General features: G+C 43.9%; 1 protein-coding gene across 6 annotated transcripts in view; it reads left to right on the forward strand.

The window, feature by feature from the left end:
* MPPED2 (metallophosphoesterase domain containing 2) overlaps window positions 1-20699 on the forward strand; it is a 168529-nt gene that overhangs the window by 75784 nt on the left and 72046 nt on the right. For all 6 annotated transcript variants that reach the window (XM_066363988.1, XM_066363978.1, XM_066363998.1 and 3 more), the window contains exon 4: window positions 14324-14549. In XM_066363988.1, the coding sequence (XP_066220085.1) occupies window positions 14324-14549 (226 nt within the window). The remainder of the gene's footprint in view (window positions 1-14323; window positions 14550-20699) is intronic.

A 20699-nucleotide genomic window follows, 5' to 3' on the forward strand; every position in this document is an offset into this window, starting at 1 on the left:
AAATTTTCAGGGATGAAGGGATATGACGATGACAAAGAAGAAATACAAGCGACTTTCTCAAATAATGAATGGCTATTCCATTAACTCTACTATTGATTATCTCCTTTGAACTACCCAATACTGGAAACAAAGGCTACAAAAAAAAAAAAACCTTTCTGTGAGAAATGTTAACCATGCCACAGCAGTCTTTGCCTCCTCTTTTGAAATTGAAACACATTATTTGTGTGCTGTGTCTGGTTCATTCATTCATTCACTTACTCGTTTGTTCACTCCAACAAAATTGAGTTTCTACTATTGCGAGCCAGTATCTCTGCCTCCATCTGCCTTCCCCTCCAAAACTGTTTGTTCCCTTATAACAAATTTTTAAAAAATCAGATTTAATTTCTCAATTGCAAATGAAGAGTCTACCTTGTGATGGCTATAATTGGTGCCATCTTAGGATAAAATAAAAATAGGATATGTAACACTTTAAAGCCATCTGGAATTGAAAATCGAGGTACTAGCTACTTTATACCCGCATGATTCTTAGCCAGGATAAAATTATTTCTTAGTTATTTATTCATTCGATGAATAATTATGCAAGCCTGCTGGGAATGCAAAGATGAATAGAATATAGTCTGACCCTCCTGAGGTCTGTAGCCAAGGAGGAGAAAGAGCCCTTTAGACCAGTTCTCGTTCTGTGAACTGTAAGCACTTGGCAAGCTCAGCGCCACCCAGGGTAGGAGTGGCAGAGTGGCTGGTGGGGCCCGGTCCCAGACGCCGCACACACCACACAGGGAGTTTGGCCTTCTGTCTGTGGGCAATAATAGGGAAGGGCTCTGGGAAGATTGTAAAATGGCTGTGTGTGTCAGTGTGTGGAGGGAATGTATAATTATATGATGAGATCTGTACTGTCAGATCACCTCAGCTTTTGTGTGCAGGATAGATTAAGCAAAGTCTGCCTTATAGGAAGGTATGTAAATGGGCATTGGGCCCATTTATGTGGGCGCCACCCTGATAACCTAATCATTTCCCAAAAAGCCCAACTCCAAGTACCATCCATTGGAGATTAGGATTTCAACATATGAGTCATAGACACAGACATTCAGACCATAACATATGGGTAAGGAATAAAAATGTGGAAGGTGAAATAGACCTTGGGCCATGATGGACTCTGCCAAAACCCTTTCTTCCTGAGGAGTTATACCGTGCAGACTTTCTGCTGCTCCATCCCAGTGGGGAGGCTGGGGGCAGATAGGCCACAAGATATTCTGAAGGAAAGAGATCCGAGACTGTTGGAACTGGTGTTTCAGTGAAACAAACCTCACCAGTAAGAGATTTCATGATTTCATGCCCCCCCATCCCCCAGAAAGTCGTCTTTGTAGCTTTGGATTATCTGGAATTTTTATTATAGAAAATTTCACCTGTCGATGGGCAGGGGAAGAAGCCAAAATGGAGGAGGAAATGGATGTGGTCTCTACCCCCTCCATCTCGTTCCTGTCACTATTGATCACAATAACCTTCCCTGAGAGATTTCTTTTAAAATGTTATTCTTGAAATGCTTCATTAAAATTTTGAGTTATAAAATAGGAAAAATCAATTTTATTGGATCCTAAATTTTTCTCCATGTGGCTTCCTGTGCAGGGTGCAAATTATTAAAATTGACATAGGATGTGTGTGCAAGGTAATATCCCCTTTCGTAAGCCTCTTCTCTCAATTTCAAGATATTCTGTAGAGTGGATTAGATTATACAGTGAGTAGGGGCTCTGAAGAGAAAATAGAATTGTGTATTGATGCCTTCAGAAATATTATTTGATGGCAATAAAATATTCCTCGAAATTCCCTTCAGAGGAGAGAAAATGGAGTTTGTTTGCAGTAATTGCATTTTCTAGCATTTGCGCTCACACTTTCCAATATAAGCCAATTGGAACCTGAGATTTGGTTTTGCTTATTGGCAAAAGGACCATGTAAATTGATCTGTGATGCGTTTAAAGAATATGCTTTTGAAAGTTTGGAAATTGAGATGGCTTTTTCTTATTAGATTTCAAGAGTATTAGGGTTCATTTCTATATTTTAGCCTAATGCAATATTAGCCAAATATGTTCTTTTTCAATTTAGTTTTAATCAAGTTCTAGAAGACCATTTTCATCTAGCCCCAGTGGCACTGTTAAGGCAAAGATTTTATTTCCGTCGTCAATCCTCTGTTCTGGCTTCCGTGGCCAACCCCTTGGAATCACTGCACGCTCATACCCTGCATTCTTCATCTACCCAGACATTGTTTCCGCATGCAAAAATAATCGCAGTTACTACAAAAAGATTTTTTATTACTGCTTGCAGGGTTAAGGTGGGAGGGAACTTCAAAAGCCTCGAAATTGTTAATTTCCTTTAAAGAATATGGCCTTTAAACCCGTGTTGTTTTTATTTAATTTGTTTTTCACCATACTGAACGGTTTAAAATGCAAACTCCGAGGATTTGCATTTGTTCCTCTAATTATTCACTAGAATAATTGCCACTTGTTTTGTAATTATTGCTGGAAGGAACACCTTTTCTCAGTTGCTTTTTAAAGGCTTTTTTTGGCGGAAAAGCAACAATATACTATTTTTCAGCTCACCATAGATTGTCAGTTAACACTACAGTACTGGTTTACTAAAGATATTCATTGAATACTCTGAAGGTGGTAGGAAGCAGAAGATGAACCCCTGATCCTGAATGAAGTTACGATGCAAAGCAGAGCACTAGATAAAAATAGTAACAGTCAGCCTTTACGTGTCAGGTTTGTATTAGGTCCTTGATTAATATTTCTCTATTTGCATATCCACTCTGTAATGGAAGCTGTACAATTATCCTCATTTTTTTTCTGGTAAAAGGAAAGTTAAAGAACATGTTTTGAGTTTGAGTTTCATAGGTAACAAGTTACAGAACCAGAAATTTGCTCCCCAATCTGACCCTGAAGCCCCTGATCTATTCATCATGCCATCGATCCCTACATTCTGATGTTTGAATGACATAAACATGCACAGGGCTGGTCGCACTGAGAGGGGGCGGTATCTTTACCAGTTCTTGTAACTACCCAGTGGAAGCCTGCGTTGGATCCAGTTCAGAAGATAGTTTGTTCAGCTTGAATTTGTTGCAAAGTTCGCATTTGTAACGAGGAGGTTGGACCAGAAAGTGAGGAGACCACCTGTGGTTCCACTTGTCCCACCAGATCCCAAAACTCACATGTAATTGGAACCACACTGCAGTGTGCGCAGTTACTACCACAGCTTCCCAGGTGGAACATGTCATGTTGGTCTGGGTAGCAACTTGGGGATGCTCATTTGGGAAATGAAGAGGAAATCGTCATTCATTTTCACTACTTTGTGGTTGTCTTTTTATTTATTTTTATTTTTATTTTTCTGAAGTGAGAAGCGGGGGCGGGGAGGGGGGGAGCGCAGCAGACAGACTCCAGCATGCACCCAACCACGATCCACCTGACATGCCCACCAGGGGGCGATGCTCTGCCCATCTGGGTCGTTGCTCCACTGCAATCCGAGCCAGTCTAGCACCTGAGGTGGAGGCCATGGAGCCATCCTCAGCGCCCGCCTGGGGCCGACTTTGCTCCCATGGAGCCTTGGATGTGGGAGAGGAAGAGAGAGATAGAGAGAAGGAGCGGGGGAAGGGTGGAGAAGCAGATGGGCGCTTCTGTTGCCCTGGCTGGGAATCAAACCCAGGACTTCCATACGCCGGGTCAACGATCTACCACTGAGCAAACCGGCCAGAGCCTGTGGTTGTCTTTTTAAAAAGTATGAGCACCATCGACTGTGTGTGTGTATGTAAATTGTGAAAAGTTGTGTTGTAATAAGGTTATGGTTGAGAAAGGAATGTATGCAGGCAACTTGCTGCTGAGCAGGAAACATATCTCTGAGCTGTTTTCTTGTCCCTAATAACTGCGGGTACTAATGTGGTTTACACTGCTTAGTGATGTTAGCTGTCATCAGTGCTGTATACTGGCGACTTCTCAGGTCCAGAGGGGGTCTGCCTTCCTTGGTGGAGGATGGACTTCTGTCTCCTTTGTGTAGAGTCAGGCTCATCACATCTCCTGCCTTGGGATTCTTCTTATGGAAGAGGTCTAAGAAGAGGAGGGAGTGTTTCAGCTGTGGCTGTTTATTGTAGCCCTAGTCACTGGGCTTCCACTCGGCATTCCTTCCGTTCTCCCGGGTTTCTGGCTCAGTCCTAACATCGTTGTAATATCTTTCTGTGTTTAGTATTTCTTAGACTTGGTTTCCCATTGCACCCATGGAAGAAACCCTAGTGTGTGAGCTCAGAGGAGAAGGCAGCAGTCTGAAACCTGCTGTGTGGCTCTATCAGCAAGTGTGAGTATTCACATTAGAGCCATCAGGACTTGTGAAAATTAATGGAGCCTGACAGGGGACAGACTGAGGTCACAGAGAGAGCTTGCCCTGATTGAACGTTTCTGGTGGCTTTGCATCCCAGGCAAGTGAGTGCAAACCATGGAGCCAAGAGAGATTGTTGGAGGTTCATTCCCTCACTTAACAGGTAGGAACTAAGAGCCAAGCATTTTTCTAGGTGCTGGAAGTTCATGCAGCAGGGAAAGGTGGACTCTGCCCGGTGGTCGCTGAGAGAGCCCCCTCCCTGTCTCTAGGCTGGACTTAGCCCTTCTCTGATATCAACCCCAGTCATCGTCAGCAAAAGGATTTAGATGACATCTCCCAGTCTATCCTACAGACTCAAGAGTTCTTCCCCTTGTAGCCATTAGTATTACTTTTTTTTTCCCTTTTGACCTCATGCAAAATTTTCTGCTTGGTCAGTTTTCAAGCCAAAGTTATTCTTACTCAGTCTTCCGTGGAATAGAGAGAGACTCTAAGAGTGTAAATATTCTTCCTTTCTACTGGAGTAACAGTATTAAAAGCATAATAACTTTAAACAGAAAACATTGTCTCTTTTCCTCCACCTTGGAGGTATTTCAGGGTCCCTCTATAACACTGACATAAGGGAACAGTGTTTTAAAATGCCCCCCCCCCCGGCTCTGCCCTATGCAGGCTGAAGGTTTCAAAAATGGGATTGATTGTAGCCTATCTGTTTTGGTGAGAATCAGTTCCATGATAATAGATCTATGTATATGCTTTATGCTTTTTAATCTCAGACAGCCAATTTCTTTCTAGCACATGGGCAAGGGATAGTGAGCTCAAAGGCTGAGCCTTTGCAGTTTGATTTTCTTGGGCATCTGAGAGCCATAGCACAGGTTCTCTGTCAGTCTCATCATCTCTGCATTGCTTTCCTCTGGCTGTATAATGAGTTTTATTTAACGTGAGTGTCATGCCACAGACATTTTTCAGTTTTCTCATTTATTTTCTTTATTTTTTCTCTCTTTGTTTTTATTCAGTGAGAGGAGGGGAGGCAGAGACAGACTCCAACATGTGCTCTGACTGGGATCCACCTTGCAAGCCCACTAGGGGGCGATGTTTGCCCATCTGGGGTGTTGTTCCATTGCTCAGCAACTGAGCTCTTCTTAGTGCCTGAGACAGAGGCCATGGGGCCATCCTCAGCACCTGGGGCTAACATAATCCAGTTGAGCCATGGCTGCAGGAGGAGGAGAGAGAGAGAGAAGAGAGAGAGGGAGAGAGATGGAGAAGCATATGGGCTCTTCTCCTGTGTGCCCTGATTGGGAATCGAACCCAGAACATCCACACTCCGGGCTGATGCTCTACAACTGAGCCAACCAGCAAGGACCCTCTTTTATTTGCACAGTCTATAATTTAGGAGTATGGAGGGGAATGGGTATAAGGATAGGAGATCTTGACATCTGTCGCCCTTATACGGCTAGGTTTTCTTTTACCCAGGAAACCCGGCATGTGACATTTGCTTTGGGATGCTCTCCTTCATGAAGAACAACAGTTGTGCTCTGATTCTTTTTGTTTTCCTCTTAGATTTAGCAGAATAACTAGGAGACAAGCTCTGCTCATTAGATCCCTGATAAACATGGGACGTGGGGGTATCTGTCATTAGTCACAGCCTGACGGCCGTGCGGTTGTCCCTCTTTCCCATGTTCCGTACTCACGAGGAAGGAAGAGTGTGGTGCCGGGGCCGTCGTCTCCTAGCAGGTGGCGGGAAGATTCCCAACAGAAGTGACTATTCTGGAATTGACTTTGGATTTTGATTTGACCTGGACTTGACTTTTTGAGAGGGATACATTCTATAATGACTTGCCGCAGAACAATAGGTTGCAGCTGTATGATACTTCATTGAGGGGCCTTGATTTTTATTGGTGGTGTGTTGGGGTAGAGGCAGGGTTAGCAAGGATCTCGTTTTGCCAGAGCAAGGCTTATAAGTGTTTATTTTAAAATGGTGGGGTACATGTGCCCTGATCCTCACTGTTCTCTATTCCTTCTACCTCGTCCAGTTCACATTTTTGTTTTACCTCTCTGGCTCCCGTAGACATTTGGGTTTATGACCTTGAACTTCTAGTCTCCTGGCATAGCCTCCTCTTAGTTCTGATAATGGCGCCAGCAAGTTTTTAAATCCTGGGACCCTGCATAAACTTGAGCCGAAGAGCATTTTTCCCATCTTCTTTTCAAGCCTGTGACCTTTTCTTCTTGGGTAGGCTTCCAAGTTCTCGGAGCTAGTAAGAAAGAAATTACACCCAGAGCTGCGGCAGTATTTGGGGAATGCCTCCCATGAGCCAGCATGTGTGTGGTCATAGTGCGAGGCTGACACTGCTCGATGTTGCTGGCGGGGAAATCCTTGACATCGGCAGCCAGACATCTAGAACGGGGAGCTCTGTTTCACGGCAAAGACAGAAAGGGCCAGGCTGCCTAGAACCGGAGAAGAGACGGCTGTAGATGGGGCGGGGGCGACAGTTCTCAAACAGGACTTCATAAGGCTGTTAAACATTTGGAATCGCCTGAAAGAATAACTCGCAGGTGAGGCAAAAGAGCTCTTCTTGTTCCCCTGGTGCCACCAACTAGGTCTGTAACTCTGCTTAGAGAGAGGCTACCACCTCCCTCGCCCTCAGTTTCTTCATCACTGAAATGAAATTGGCTAAATCAGTGGTCTTTCTTTGTAATATTTTTAAGCCAGAGATAACTTTCTTCAAATGAAGTCTTCCCCAAATTGTGACATCAAGGAAAACAGCGCTGCTCTAGTGGCCACGAGGGCATGGCCCTCCCGCCCGCCCTTGTCTCCGTCCTCGTGTTGCCCCGCCCCTGCCCCGGGAGCCTCACGGGCACAGCTTTCCAATCAGCAGATCAGGCCGTCCCTGAGGGTCCGTGGGGCTCCTGCGCTGTGATTTATGGCAGCCACTTTAAGTGACAGATTAAATGTCCAGAATTTGATAAGGAAGGGAGGCTGACCTTGACACAGTTCGCTGTATGTCTGCTTTAAAGTTGTTACGGAGTTCTCAGACATGTGCATATCTGATGATCTGAAACTTTGCTCAATGCTCTAGTCCTCTGGACACACTCACAGGAGAGGGCCCCTTCTGGTTCTGTGAATATACTAAGGACATCCTGAATGAGGAGTCACTCAAGGGAAATAGAGTCTGGATGTTATCTGTCACAGGTTGTACTAATCATTGTGAATGAGAGGCCAATCTCGGCACATTTTTTTGGAATTCAGTAAATAATAGTAGGGATGGCTGACTGAACAACAGAAGGAGGAAAGAAGTGATGTATTCAGGGTAGACCTGTCACAAGAGTAGAATCACTCGACAATGGTGGCCGGGTTTGTACTGTGTACAGCCTGAAGACCTCCCACTTCACCTGCCATCCGCTCTAGAACCAGATGCATTAATGACCTTACCAATACTCCCTTTAACCTGATGGACACCTTGGACCATACCGGTTTCTGCCTTTGGAAAATGAGGTTTTGTTTCCACCTTCAGATGCTTTTCTTTGAGAATAGAAGCATTGTGCCATTGTGACCAGAGGGTGATCCAATTTGTGGACTAACGAATATTTTCTTGGATAACAACTGGGAAAGTTCATCATTACCATAATTATTATAATGCAGCTGAATGATTATGAAGCATTAGAAATTGTTGGTTCTTTACCTGCAGTATCTTGCTTAATGCACACCAAACCTTGGGGATGGTGTTATTATATATTTTCCTCCTGTTTATATTTCAGGAAACAGCAGTTTAAAAGCAGTTGTTGGAGATTATGTGGCTAGACTGGATTTGGGGGCAGAGAATAGAACACTTTGGGGGGACAACATGACACTGGTTTAAGTCTTATCATAGCCCATGATGAGAGGCTCAGCTCCTGGAATTCTAAGGAGCTCTTGGCAAATCTTAGAGAGGTTCATTCATTCCTTTACTTCATTCATCAAATACTGGTTTTGTGCCTGCCATTGAGCAGTATTGAACTGAGTACTTTGTGTCAAACAAAGAACCACAAGCCATGCTCCATGCCTTCAAAGACCTCGCAGTCCAGAGGACAACTCCTAAGCAAACAACAAAACTTACAAAATGGAGTAAAAAAGCCAGTCCAGGTGGTAGCACAGAGCGTTGGCCTGTGATGCTGAGGACACAAGTTCGAAACCCCGATGCCACCGGCTTGAGCACTGGCACACCAGCTTGAGTGCAGGGTTGCTAGCTTGAGCATGGGATCATAGACATGACCCCATGGCTGACTTGAGGTCAAAGATCACTGGCTTGAAGCCCAAGGTCGCTGGCTTCAGCCCAAGATTCCTGGCTTGAGCAAGGGGTCACTAGCTCAGCTGTAGCCCCCGGGTCAAGGCATGGATGAGAAGCAATCAATGAACAACTAAGGTGCCACAACTATGAGTTGATGCTTTCATCTCTCTCCCTTCCTGTCTCTCTCTCTCTTTCAAAAAAGAAAAAAGGTAAAAAATAATTCACATGCACTGATTGTTTTTACTCCACATCATGCCTGTGCTTTAGCAGCTTTTCCTCATTTTCTCTTGAACACAACCTGTAGGGGGATCCCGTCATTCCCCACACTATCTAGTGCACTTGAGAGATCTCAAGGCCTGCACCAGGGTTCTGCAGCGGACACACGGCGGAGCCCGGAGTCTTCGCTCTCAAGCCCGGCTGCCTCCGTGGCTTAAACTGTAGGCATTTACAAATTGAATCACAAATAATAGAAATGTGAGACATATAGTAAAAAAATACTGAATAATACCCGGTAAGGTAATAATACCCCAAGGTAAAAATGCAGGGGGAGAGTGTAGGGCAGGGGTCGGGAACCTATGGCTCGCGAGCCATATATGGCTGTTTTGATGACTGCATCTGGCTCACAGACAAATCTTTAATAAAAAAAATAGTAACATTAAAAATATAAAACATTCTCATATATTACAATCCATTCATTTCCTACCACTCATGTTCATGGTTGCAGGTGGCTGGAGCCAATCACAGCTGTCCTCCGAGACAACACCAAATTTTTATTGGATAATGCATAATGTACACGGGTCGTTGTATGGCTCTCACGGAATTACATTTTAAAATATGTGGCGTTCATGGCTCTCTCAGCCAAAAAGGTTCCCTACCCCTGGTGTAGGGAGTCAGTAGGGAAGCACAGGGAGATGAGGGAAGGAGTGGGGGAAAAAAACATCAGGGAGAGGCGGAGGAAGGCAAGAGTCAACCTCAGGAATTGAGGGAATTGATACTTTGAGGGGCAGGGATGCCACCACAGTGTGATCAATGGAGACGAGAATTGAGAAAAAAAAGTCTCGGCTTCAGGTATTAGGAGGTTACTATCAACATTGCAGGGTAAGCTTTTGGAAGAGAATAGAAACAAGCCAGATTTTGTTGGGTCAGTTCTGAGCAATCATGAGTCTCTAAGTTGCTAATTCTAACAACGAAGTGGCCCGTTGGGCAGCACAGGCGTGATAAATGGGCCAGGTGTGAGGAGTAATAGAAAGTGGGGAGGTCTGCAGCCACCCAAAGGTCAGTGTTGCCCAAGCTTTTAAGTTTTCAGACTAAGCTAGAAACCCAGAACTTCAGATTTCCAAATATTAGTTCAATTTTTAGAAAATAAAATAGTTGAGGGCCAACTACAATACCTCCGCCGGTTGAATTTGGCCTCCCGGTTGTTAGCTCCTGGAATTCTCTTTCCAGAAGCATAGAAGTGAAATGAGGAAGCATCTCAAAAAAAAAAAAAAAAAAAGCAAAGTTAAGGATGGTGTAGGATTGTGAGAGGGTGTGTGTGTGTGTTTGTGTGATCACTAAGGAGGAGGATTAAATAGAGAGAGATCCAAAATAATCAGAGAGAGCTGTCTGGAAAAAGAAGGGGCCCAGTGGGAGTGGGATGGGACTAAAAGGCCCGTTGTTAGAAAGATGAGGAGATGCCAGTAGAGTGGTAGGAAGGGCAAGAGGAGGAAGTGAAGAGAGCCTTCCTGGAGCTTCGAGGATACATTGTATGCCAAGTGGGCAGTGGAAAGGAGCTTAGCAGCTTGAGAGGAACCTGGACAAGTGTTGATGTAAACTCTTAGTTACCTAAACAGCTGACTGTTAAAGGAACAGGAAACAGCCAGGCTGTGGGACAAGTGGAACTGAGGGGTGGAGTGAGGACCCAGCTGCCGCTCACTCTCCTCTCGTGTTTAACTGAACAACTTGTTATGTGATACCACTAGGCGCGACAGATACAGGTGAAGATTCAGATGAGAATAAGCCTTAGCCCGACCAAGCGGTAGCACAGTGGATAGAGTGTTAGACTGGGACGCAGAGGACCCAGGTTCGAACCCTGAGGTCACCAGCTTGAGCACGGGCTCATCTGGTTTGATCAAGGCTCACCACCTTGAGCCCCAGGTCACTGGCTTGAGCAAGGGGTCACTCGGTCTGCTGTAGCCCCCCAGTCAAGGCACGTGTGAGAAAGCAGTCAATGAACAACTAAGGTGCTATAACAAAGAACTGATGCTTCTCATCTCTCCCTTTCTGTCTGTCTGTCCTTCTCTCTGTCTCTCTGTCTCTGTTGCAAAAAAAAAAAAAAAAAAAAGACTTTATTGCTTCTTGTAAGAGTTGGTCTCCCAATGTTCCACAGCTCCAAGCTGAACTGATGGACTAGTTTTCCACATGTCATTCATCACGTGCTGCCATCATCATCTCTGTGAATCACCTGTATAAAGATTATTTGTCATATTTGTGAATTATCTGTACAGGTTTTTGTCCAATAGTTTTTTTTTTTACGTCATCTGTTATTTTAAATATAGATAGGGTGGGCAAAAGTCGGTTTACGGTTGTACATGAAACACAGTTCATTCTTACAGTATTATTTATTAATTATTGTAGTATTTTCCATACAAACAACTGTAAATGGACTTTTGCCCACCCTATATAAAAATGGAGAAATGAAAAATAGGAAAACAAACTGACGTTATTTGCACTGTTATACTGTATTTTTAAAATATGTACCAGTATTTTTAAAACTTACAAAAACTGTTTGACATTTTGCCAAAAGTTCATCTCCATCCCATCTAAAATAATTGAATATATCACAAGTAGAACACATATCCTATCTTGGGAAAGATGAAACTGCTTTTCTTGGTAGAGTTCTTTAGGTCATTCAAAGCAAGAATTTTTCCATGTTAGAAAAACTGTACGTGGCTGTGATGTTTTTTATTTTATTTTTTTTATTCGGACAGGTCAGCTTTTATGGGTTGGTCTGAATAAAAAGGATAAGAGCAGGCACCTTTTTGTTTGATGCTATTCGAATACCAAGAAGTTGGTAGCTCGACTGCAGAACCTTCCAAATTAATCTAGTCTGGAAAAAAAAATTTAAACGCTGTCAAGTAACAGGAGATTTGACAGCTGCCCTGCTTATACTTTTCATATAAAACATAAAGGTTGGCAGATTATAGATGAAAGGTCAGTTCAGCAAAAAAAGGAAAATATGTCAGACAATCTCATAACATAGGTAACAGAGATTGGCGCTCGGAAACTACTATTGGATTCTCAGAAAAAGATGAGTTGGTTGGAAATGTGTAAATTTCATCACTGTTCCTGCGGCCGTTCATTCTGGTGGCTACTTCTTTATGTCGAGTCTCCCAATTTGATTAAAAAGACACCGAGGAGTCCTGTCTTCCTGCGGAAGATTTATTTTGCAGTAGTTTTGTGTTTTTTATTTTTCCCCCAACTGGTGTGAAGGGGAAACGTGTACTTACTTCCTGTCTGCCGTGTCCGCCAGCCTCGCCCACGCCATCTCTGCACCGCAGCTCTACGTGGAAAAAGCGAGAGGCCAAGCCCTCTTGCAAGAGCAGTGGTGCATAAAGAAAGGGTTTACAGTGAGTCCATCATCATGAATGATTCAAGGGGAACCGGGCAGCTGCAGTGCAACTTGTACAAATAGAACCGCTCAAAGATTCGCGCCGGTGGGACCTGCCTTGGAACAGGTTACTGTCCAGGAAAACGTTCCAGCCTCAGGAACACAGGTGAATTTGGCAGTGTGGTGTTTAGGTCTGTAGGGCCACAGAATTGTGATAGGAGAGTTGTAGGGCATCTCACAGATTTCTAGTGTGGGCAGTGCTGGGAATTTGCAACCTGTTTATACATCTGTCATCTGTATTTTAAGTGCAAGGAATTGTGCAAAATATCATCAGGCTCCCCAAGTAGCTTGCGGTATGCATTGCACTCCTTATTGCCTTATGCTAGTGCACATTATAAACTCATATAAACATGCACTTGCGAGAAGCTCCCTGTTTTCCGTGAGCAGTCCACCTAGCAAATAACTGAGGCCAAAGGCATGTCGCAGCAGCGTGGGCTATCGTCAAGGATACCCATTGACACTTGGCCACCGTGTTTTCAGTTTCATCTTCCTACAGAGGCATTTTCTGACTGCTTTCATCTCTCTCTTTAGCCTTCCCATTAACCCACATACTATAGATGCGATTTTCTTACGTTTAGAAACCTAAAAAGTGAAAGCTAAAGAAAAACCAGCCGCATTACAAAGCGTAGTCTGGCAGTCTTAAAAATCGCTTAAATATTAGCAGATACGTTTGCAAGTGTGCTGCTGGGACTGTGGACTTCACAGTGTGAGCTCTACAGTGTGCATTGCTGGAATCCAAGTGGATCCACGACGAAATGTGCTCTCCTCTCCCTCAAAAAAAGTATAATTCTCTTCCCCACTAAGCTTCATTAATTAAATCATCCACACTGGCTTGCTGGTAAGGACCAGTTCTTTACAACAAGTGTATCCAATTTCCTGACAGTGGTAACTTTCATTCTTCCTGGAATAGCAGGAAACATTAATTTTGCGTTGGACCCAGGAGTCTGAAGAAGCTGGAATGATAGACTGCATTGTCCCGCCCTTCTTCCTTTCAAAATAAAATGAAATAAAATAAAATGAAATGAGCAGTAGCCCAGCGGTGAGGTTTGAGGGATGGGTAATGAAAATAAGTAAAAAGGGCATTAATTTCAGGATGGGGACAGCTGCCCGGCACTATCTCCCTTTGGATTTTGGTTCTTATAGCCTCACGGTGAGTTATTAATATGTATGATCTGTACTTTATTCAAACATTATAAATCTATGCAGAAGTCTGGTGTTTGGGTTTTCCTTTATAGCTTTCATTCTTCTTCCCAGAATTATCTCATTTCGATCGGGAAACTTTTGCATAAAAAGCACACACGGAGAGCTCACATTTCCATACCATAAATATTAAAAGGGGGGTTAAAGCTTTACAGTTTCTTCTCCCATCCCCAATGGGTGGAAAGTTAGCCTTCTAATCCGGGGGGGGGGGGGGAGGAGGCATCCTTAATGTTCTTTTTATTCCCAAGCCAAATGGTAAACTTGAACTTACTGTATGAAATTGTACTACTTCCTTTCGTTTATGTAATTCACAATTTCTGTAATGTGGAATGCTCAGCTAAGCCGCATCTTTTATATCATCTAGCAATTATCAGAGTTGTTAAAGAAGAGTTGGTTGGCTTGCTTTTTTTTTTTTTTATTAAAGTATAGTTGGCATACAGTGTTATATTAGTTTCAGGTGTACAACATATTGATTCTATGTTTCTATACCTTAGGATGTGATCTGCTTATTTTCTGAGGATCAAACCAAGTCCAGACCTTTTTATAAAGGATCGTGATTAAAGTGCTTTTTGCTGGATTCATCACAGTGACTCTGTAGCATACAGAAGAGAGAAATGGAACCAGAAAACTTAATGTCTTCTTAGTGGCTTTTCAGATTCTTAGCAGCTTCCCATCTCCCGTTTATTGTCATTTTTGTTAGCATAAAGGAGTAGTCATAAATTTTGGTTCCCATGGAAATATAAAGGAACGCGTGAGCTATTTCATTCGGGTAAACCGTCTGCTAATCACGCAGTCTCAGCTGTTGTACTTCGTGATGGGAAATGAACGTGCTAATTGGTGCTCTTTTTTTTTCTTATTTCAGGAAACCTGCCATATGAATATAAAATAGTGATTGCTGGGAATCATGAACTGACATTTGATAAGGAATTCATGGCAGACCTTGTTAAACAGGACTACTACCGTTTCCCCTCTGTGTCCAAATTGAAACCAGAGGACTTTGACAACGTCCAGTCTCTCCTGACAAACAGTATTTACTTACAAGACTCGGAGGTTACAGTGAAGGGATTCAGGATATACGGTGCACCTTGGTAAGTGTTCATTCAAACAGCTTCGCCCTCCGTTTTTGCGCTCCGCAATCAGAAAGCCTGGTGCAGACTTAGGTGCTGTGAATTAAGAGGATGAGGCTGGAAAGAAGCTAGTGCTGTATTTCCGACAGAACACTCAGTCTGGCAGGGCTGCAAAGGGCCCTGTTTATTGTTTTCATTGTGATGCAGATGTCTTTGGCAAGATCAATGGGAGTAGGGCTTTGGCAGATATGGGTGGGGCTTCGTGAGGGTCTGGGGGACACAGAAGGATGTGGGGGAAGGTCACCCCTGTTCCTCTTTATTCAGATTCCTCTACACTGAGCCTTCCTGCAGACTTAGGTCACTCTTTTCCCTCTCATTTTATACAGGAAGCACTCATATAATATGTTGCTTAGGTAAGGGTTTCTGGAATCTTCCTACACATCTGAATCACTAACTCTGAAGAAATATGGATTTTGAAGCCCCACCCAGTGAGACTCTGGTCCACCTTCCTGAAGTAGAGCCCAGGCACCTGTATTTTTCAAAGCTCCCAGATGAGGCTGATGCACAGCCCGTTTGGAAGTTACAGTTCGAGAGCTCGGTACTCCAGTTCTCCGTGCTGAGATCTAGAAAACTTGAAGCAGGTGCCTATTCTTTGGGGCCAGACAGGATGTATTTTGATCTCAGCTCTATCAGTTGGCAGTTGTCTGGGTTTTTTTGGGGGTTTTTTTTTGCATTTTTCCGAAGCTGGAAACGGGGAGGCAGTCAGACAGACTCCCACATGCGCCCGACTGGGATCCACCCGGCATGCCCACTAGGGGGCGATGCTCCGCACATCTGGGACATCGCTCTGTTGCATCCAGAGCCATTCTAGCGCCTGAGGCAGAGGCCACAGAGCCATCCTCAGTGCCTGGGCCATCTTTGCTCCAATGGAGCCTGGGCTGAGGGAGGTGAAGAAAGAGACAGAGAGGAAAGAGAGGGGGAGGGGTGGAGAAGCAGATGGGTGCTTCTCCTGTGTGCCCTGGCCGGGAATCGAACCCGAGACTCCTGCATGCCAGGCCGACGCTCTACCACTGAGCCAACCGGCCAGGGCCTAGTTGTCTGGTTTTGAAGAAGCTCATTCACAAGGTTTGAACCCCAATCTCTGCCTCTTCCAGGGGGTGAAAAAGAACACCTACTTTAGAGGGTTCTTAGGATTAAACTAGGCGACGCCTACAGTGGATTTAGAAGAGTCCTTGGTGGCTTGCTTAGGATCATAATTACTACCTCTTCTGCCCTGGACTCTGCCCCTAAGTATGTGGATGTGAGCCTTGCGAGCCAGTTTCTCACTTTTAAGACGGGAATGTATGACCAGGAGATTGATAACAAAGAAGTCTTAGATTTTTTTATTATTATTTATTTACTTTGTGAGAGCTCTGTGTGTTTACAGAGCAGAATGAACTTCTCCCCCTCCCCCCCCCCACCCACCCAGAGAAGCCTTCCAGTCCTGCCCTAGGAGTTGTAGATTAAGGCTAGAAGAGGACACATAGAGTAAATTCAGATCGGCTGCCCTACTCAATAGATTGGTTTGTCCTCTGTAATACTAGAAAGTTGAGATATTTTCTGCTTTCTCTGGCATTCGAAGAGACTGATGAGTGTCTACAGGATATATAGTATATTCGTGTTACAATCAACCTGACAATGATTGTGAACTCTTAATAGAGTCCTTATTCTATATGGCAAGCACTAGTCTAAATCCTTTCTATCTATTCTCTCGTTTATTCAAAATACCTTTAAGAGATGGGCACTATTATGATTCTTATTTGGCAGATGAGAAAATTCAGGCACGGAAAGGTGAAGTAAGTGATTGAGAATCACACAGATACTAAATGGTAGCATCCTAACTGGAGTCTGAGAACGGGGCACACGGTGGCGGAGGTGGCAGTGGCCATGTGGTAACTGGTGGGTTTTATCTGCAGTGGCTAGACCCAGCTTGGTTGATGTATATCAATTAATTTTTTTTTTAATATGTGAGAAGGTCGTAAAGGGATAAGACAATAAACAGCAGACATTAGTCTTATCAAACAGGAATCCGGAAACGGACCTCAGGGTAATAGTGTAGAAAGTCGCTGTTAGTACGTCTGGGCACAGAGCAGGAGGGAGAGCATGCCTTGCTTCCCAGCCCGCCTCTTAATGAGTCTCCAGTGGTTGAGGAATGACCTCTGACGGATGGAGAAGCTCTATGTGGAGTTACGGTCATTTTTTTATATAACTTCAGAATGATTTTTGAAAAAAATCTTCCAAGATACACAGAAGATTGAAGGCTGTTCCTGCTCACGCAGGGCTTTCTGAGATCCCTGGACGGATAGTTGTCGAAACCGTGGCAGCAACAAACCTCCTCATGCTCCAAGCAGATCCAACCCTGCTTAGGATCTGGGATAGCTAAATCCGATCATGGCTATGGTGAATGAGGGAGTGCTTCTTGGATCCTGGGGCAGATCTTGCAGCATCTCAAGAACTTAAAAACAAAAAGAAAAGAAATTCAAATATGTGATGTGATGAGGGATGATTTGTTGTGGATGGTGGTACAAACACTGGACAAGTTTATGTCTGAACTGGGTCCATGTCATTCAAACGTTTTAATATTGGAAAAGGTGGTCAAGTCAAGGGAATGGGGACCATTAGCTGTCTGGAATGGGAGCCTGAGGTTTATACACAATCTGTTGGGATTTCAGGAAGTTTGAACTACTTCCTGCGTAGCATCGCTTTACGAGAGAGATCTTGACATGGGATTTGTCTCACCCATTAGGAATTGTTATTACTTTGTCTTTTGATGAAAAAATGCAGGGGTTAAAGAAAAGGCCACTTTAGTCTTATATTTTGAAGCATCAGTCATTTGGGTCTTACTGTGAAGATATTTGGTTAAAATTAATATGGCCAGGGCTGTTGATAGTCCAAACATTGACTTAGGAACATCTACCTGAGTATTTCTGTGTAGGGAGGGCAGATGTTCCCAGATACCCAATTTTTCAGTCCTGGGACCGGGACGAGTTTCTGAACTTCTCCATGGGTCTGTTTTCTCATCTCTAAAATGGGGGGTGGCAACGTTACATCCCTCAGACGGTTGTTAGGAGGATAAATGAGTTAATGCATCTGCAGCACACAGAGGACTTCCTGGTATCAAGAAAGCACTGGATAAGCAGCAGTTGTTACTGATATAGTGGGGTTGGTGTCTCCAATCTCCTTTATACCGTTGTCCACTTCATACGAAGACTATTCCACGAAGAATAGGATGAGGTGGGTTCTAGCCCTAGGTCAGCCTCTGCTGATTGGGTGATAATAGGTGAATCATTTACCTTCTGTTCTGGTAAAAACGGGGGCAGTGAGGTCTGCACTGGTCTCTCCTGTGCCACTCACTTTCAGGTCACCAAAACCAGAATCTTCAAAGTCAGGATCTTGTGGGCATGCTTGATTATTTTAATATCCTAAACAATGTTTAACCTCATTCACCATGAAGAATTTGACTAGAAGCCAAGTTATCACTTTTCTCTCTTCAGATGTTAAGTTTTTCCATACCTGATATCTGCCTCTCGGTAAACTCATTAGATACTGCAATATCAAAGAATGTAAACTGATTTAAGTTTTATTTACCTGCTTTGCCAATGACTTTTTTGGGGGGGGAATTTTAAGTTCTGATTTGCTGATATTGCTAGCGATTTTAACCTAAAAGCAGAAATCAAAATGGGAGCCTGGAGCCTAAGGGTTTTCATCCTGTCATAGGTTTCTACAGAGTAATTGCCACCTGCCTAGGAAGACAGCTGTGGCTCGGGTATCTAGAACGTGTGGATTATGGCCTGGTCTCCTGGAGGAAAGGAATATTAGTCCACATTCAGCACATGTTTACACTTTGTAGCATAGCTGAAAATTTCCTAAAGATCATGGAGCATGAAGACAGTATCTCCTGATTTACAATTTAGCAGGAATTTGTATGTGGAAAATAACTTACAACACTCTATCCCGTCCGCGTGTGTTTACTGTTGGAGTGCGCTGTGGTGCTTCTTAGATCCCCGAGGAAGACCCGTTGGATGCTGTTTCATGGGTCTGGGAAATTTCGGTGGCCTTCACTGAAGACATTGCCAGTGGGATGCCTTGTCCTGGAAGAAAGGTACTCCCCTGTGGCAGAACAGAGTTGACATGTTCCTGGGGATACCCTTGCCTCAAGAGGCCTTCTGACAGCTTCTGTGGCTTCTGAATATTTTCTTCACCATCTCATCATTCCAAGCATCTTAAGGAAAGGAATCAGGCATGATGGGCTGTCCTCTTTGGGATTCACAGTTCAGTCATACCTTTTCTTAAGGTCTCCTGATATGTTTTTCTCTCCCCCTTTTTTAAAGATCTTATTTATTGATTTTCGAGAGAGAGAGAGAAAGGTGGGGGAGAAGGAGCAGAAAGCATCAACTCGTAATTGCTTCTTGTATGTGCCTTGACCGGGCAAGCCCAGGGTTTCGAACCAACGACCTCAGCGTTCCAGGTCGACACTTTATCTACTGTGCCGCCACAGGCCAGCCTTTAGAAGAGGGTCTTGTGTTGCCAGGCCATTAGGTCCGCCTCAGGCTTTGCTGTCAGATCAGGAAAGCACGTGGGTTTCTTGAGTCCCTCGTGTTGATGCTCTGCCGCCAGTATGGTTCCTGATTTCCTCTTTACAATCCTGCTCAGCTCTAATGTCTTTCCCAAAAGTCAGGATGATTAGAAAGGGGAGACGACACTCGAATCTGTCCAGTATTAGCCACTGTGGTCACTGACTGCTTGTCTGGCCAGGGTAGAGGGGCAGTGCAATTTTAGAATCAGTTTTGTATTTTTCGTTCCTGATCCGTGTAGCCAACGTTTTAGTGCAAACAGGTTTCGGTAAACTCACTCATGGGCATTTAAACATCAGCCAGCCCCTTTCTTTGTTTTTCTGATTTCAAATGCTCTTCTGTTACTAAGATGCTATGGGGGGCTGGAGGGGGGGGGGGAATCCAGGTACTAATTGATCAGCAGCCAAGCTGCAAAAGGTAAAAAGTCTCTGTTGCCCCGAACTGAACAGAGCAGACTGTGGTTCAGCGGGAGTCTGCACCTCCCTCCTTCCCCTCTTCACCAGAAATGCAGAGCTGGGCTCCCGTGGCTTTTAATGAATATGAGTGGGGCTTTCCGATGTGCAGGAATCTGGTCTCCACGCTGACCAAGGGGTCAGCAACAAAGAGCACACTCTTTCATGTTAGAGTAGACCTAGGTGTAATTTGTCAGATTTAGGAACTGGAGGAAGTGCCTTAACTTCTGCTGCAGGAAAATTAGATCTGGGGCCTAGGCAGTATAATTCTAAAATGGCTGAAATAGCAGGAGAAAGCCCATTGAGTTGCATTTTCAAAGGAAGTGTGAGCAGGGTCCCTCCCGCCCCCCACCCCCTGCCGCTTCTCTCCCCTTCATTTAGGATCATAAACATGTTGAGTTCATTCATTCATTTCGATGTAATTTTCTCAGCATTTTAAAAAGTGGGAGCAAAGTGTTGATTCTACTCTCCGCAGCATTTCTAATTGGGCTTGCATACCAATAGTTACAGGGTTGCTCAGGGTCCCTTTTTCTGTTCCGTGCAGTAGTACTTTATGTTTACCCTGTCAGGAAAGCTTCAGATGTTTTTATTTCCAATTATAAGTTTTGTAATGCATCATGTACTTTGATGACAGTCTTCGAGTTCTTGAAACAGCGAACAAATTAACAGCAGATATTGAGTGAGAGGATTAGAAAACCAACTGGCAACTCTTATGACAGAATTCAGATATGGGAATGAGTGGAATGGGCTCATTTATTTTATTTTCACAGTCATACTTTGTAATTAACTTGTGCAAAATAAAATAAAAAGAAGAAGAAGAAACAAAAAGAAACATCTCCACATTCAGCAGGAAAGTCTTTTCATGGCTGAAAAACCAGAAGTGTACAAACAATATTGGTCGTGTACCATGTTCTCAGGATTCCAGCTTTTATTCAGGGGGGTTCAGGAAGGTATTGGCACAGAAAAAGATCTGTGTGTGTGTGTGTGTGTCTGTGTGTGTGTTAAACAAATATGCACTCTGCTTTTACATGATTCTGTTTAAAGGCCCAGGCTAACATTTCATTTTCCTTGGCTCATGGCCCGTGGACGCTCCCATTATGAAACCT

This window comes from Saccopteryx leptura, chromosome 1 (genome assembly GCF_036850995.1).
Source record: "Saccopteryx leptura isolate mSacLep1 chromosome 1, mSacLep1_pri_phased_curated, whole genome shotgun sequence".
Taxonomy (NCBI): domain Eukaryota; kingdom Metazoa; phylum Chordata; class Mammalia; order Chiroptera; family Emballonuridae; genus Saccopteryx; species Saccopteryx leptura.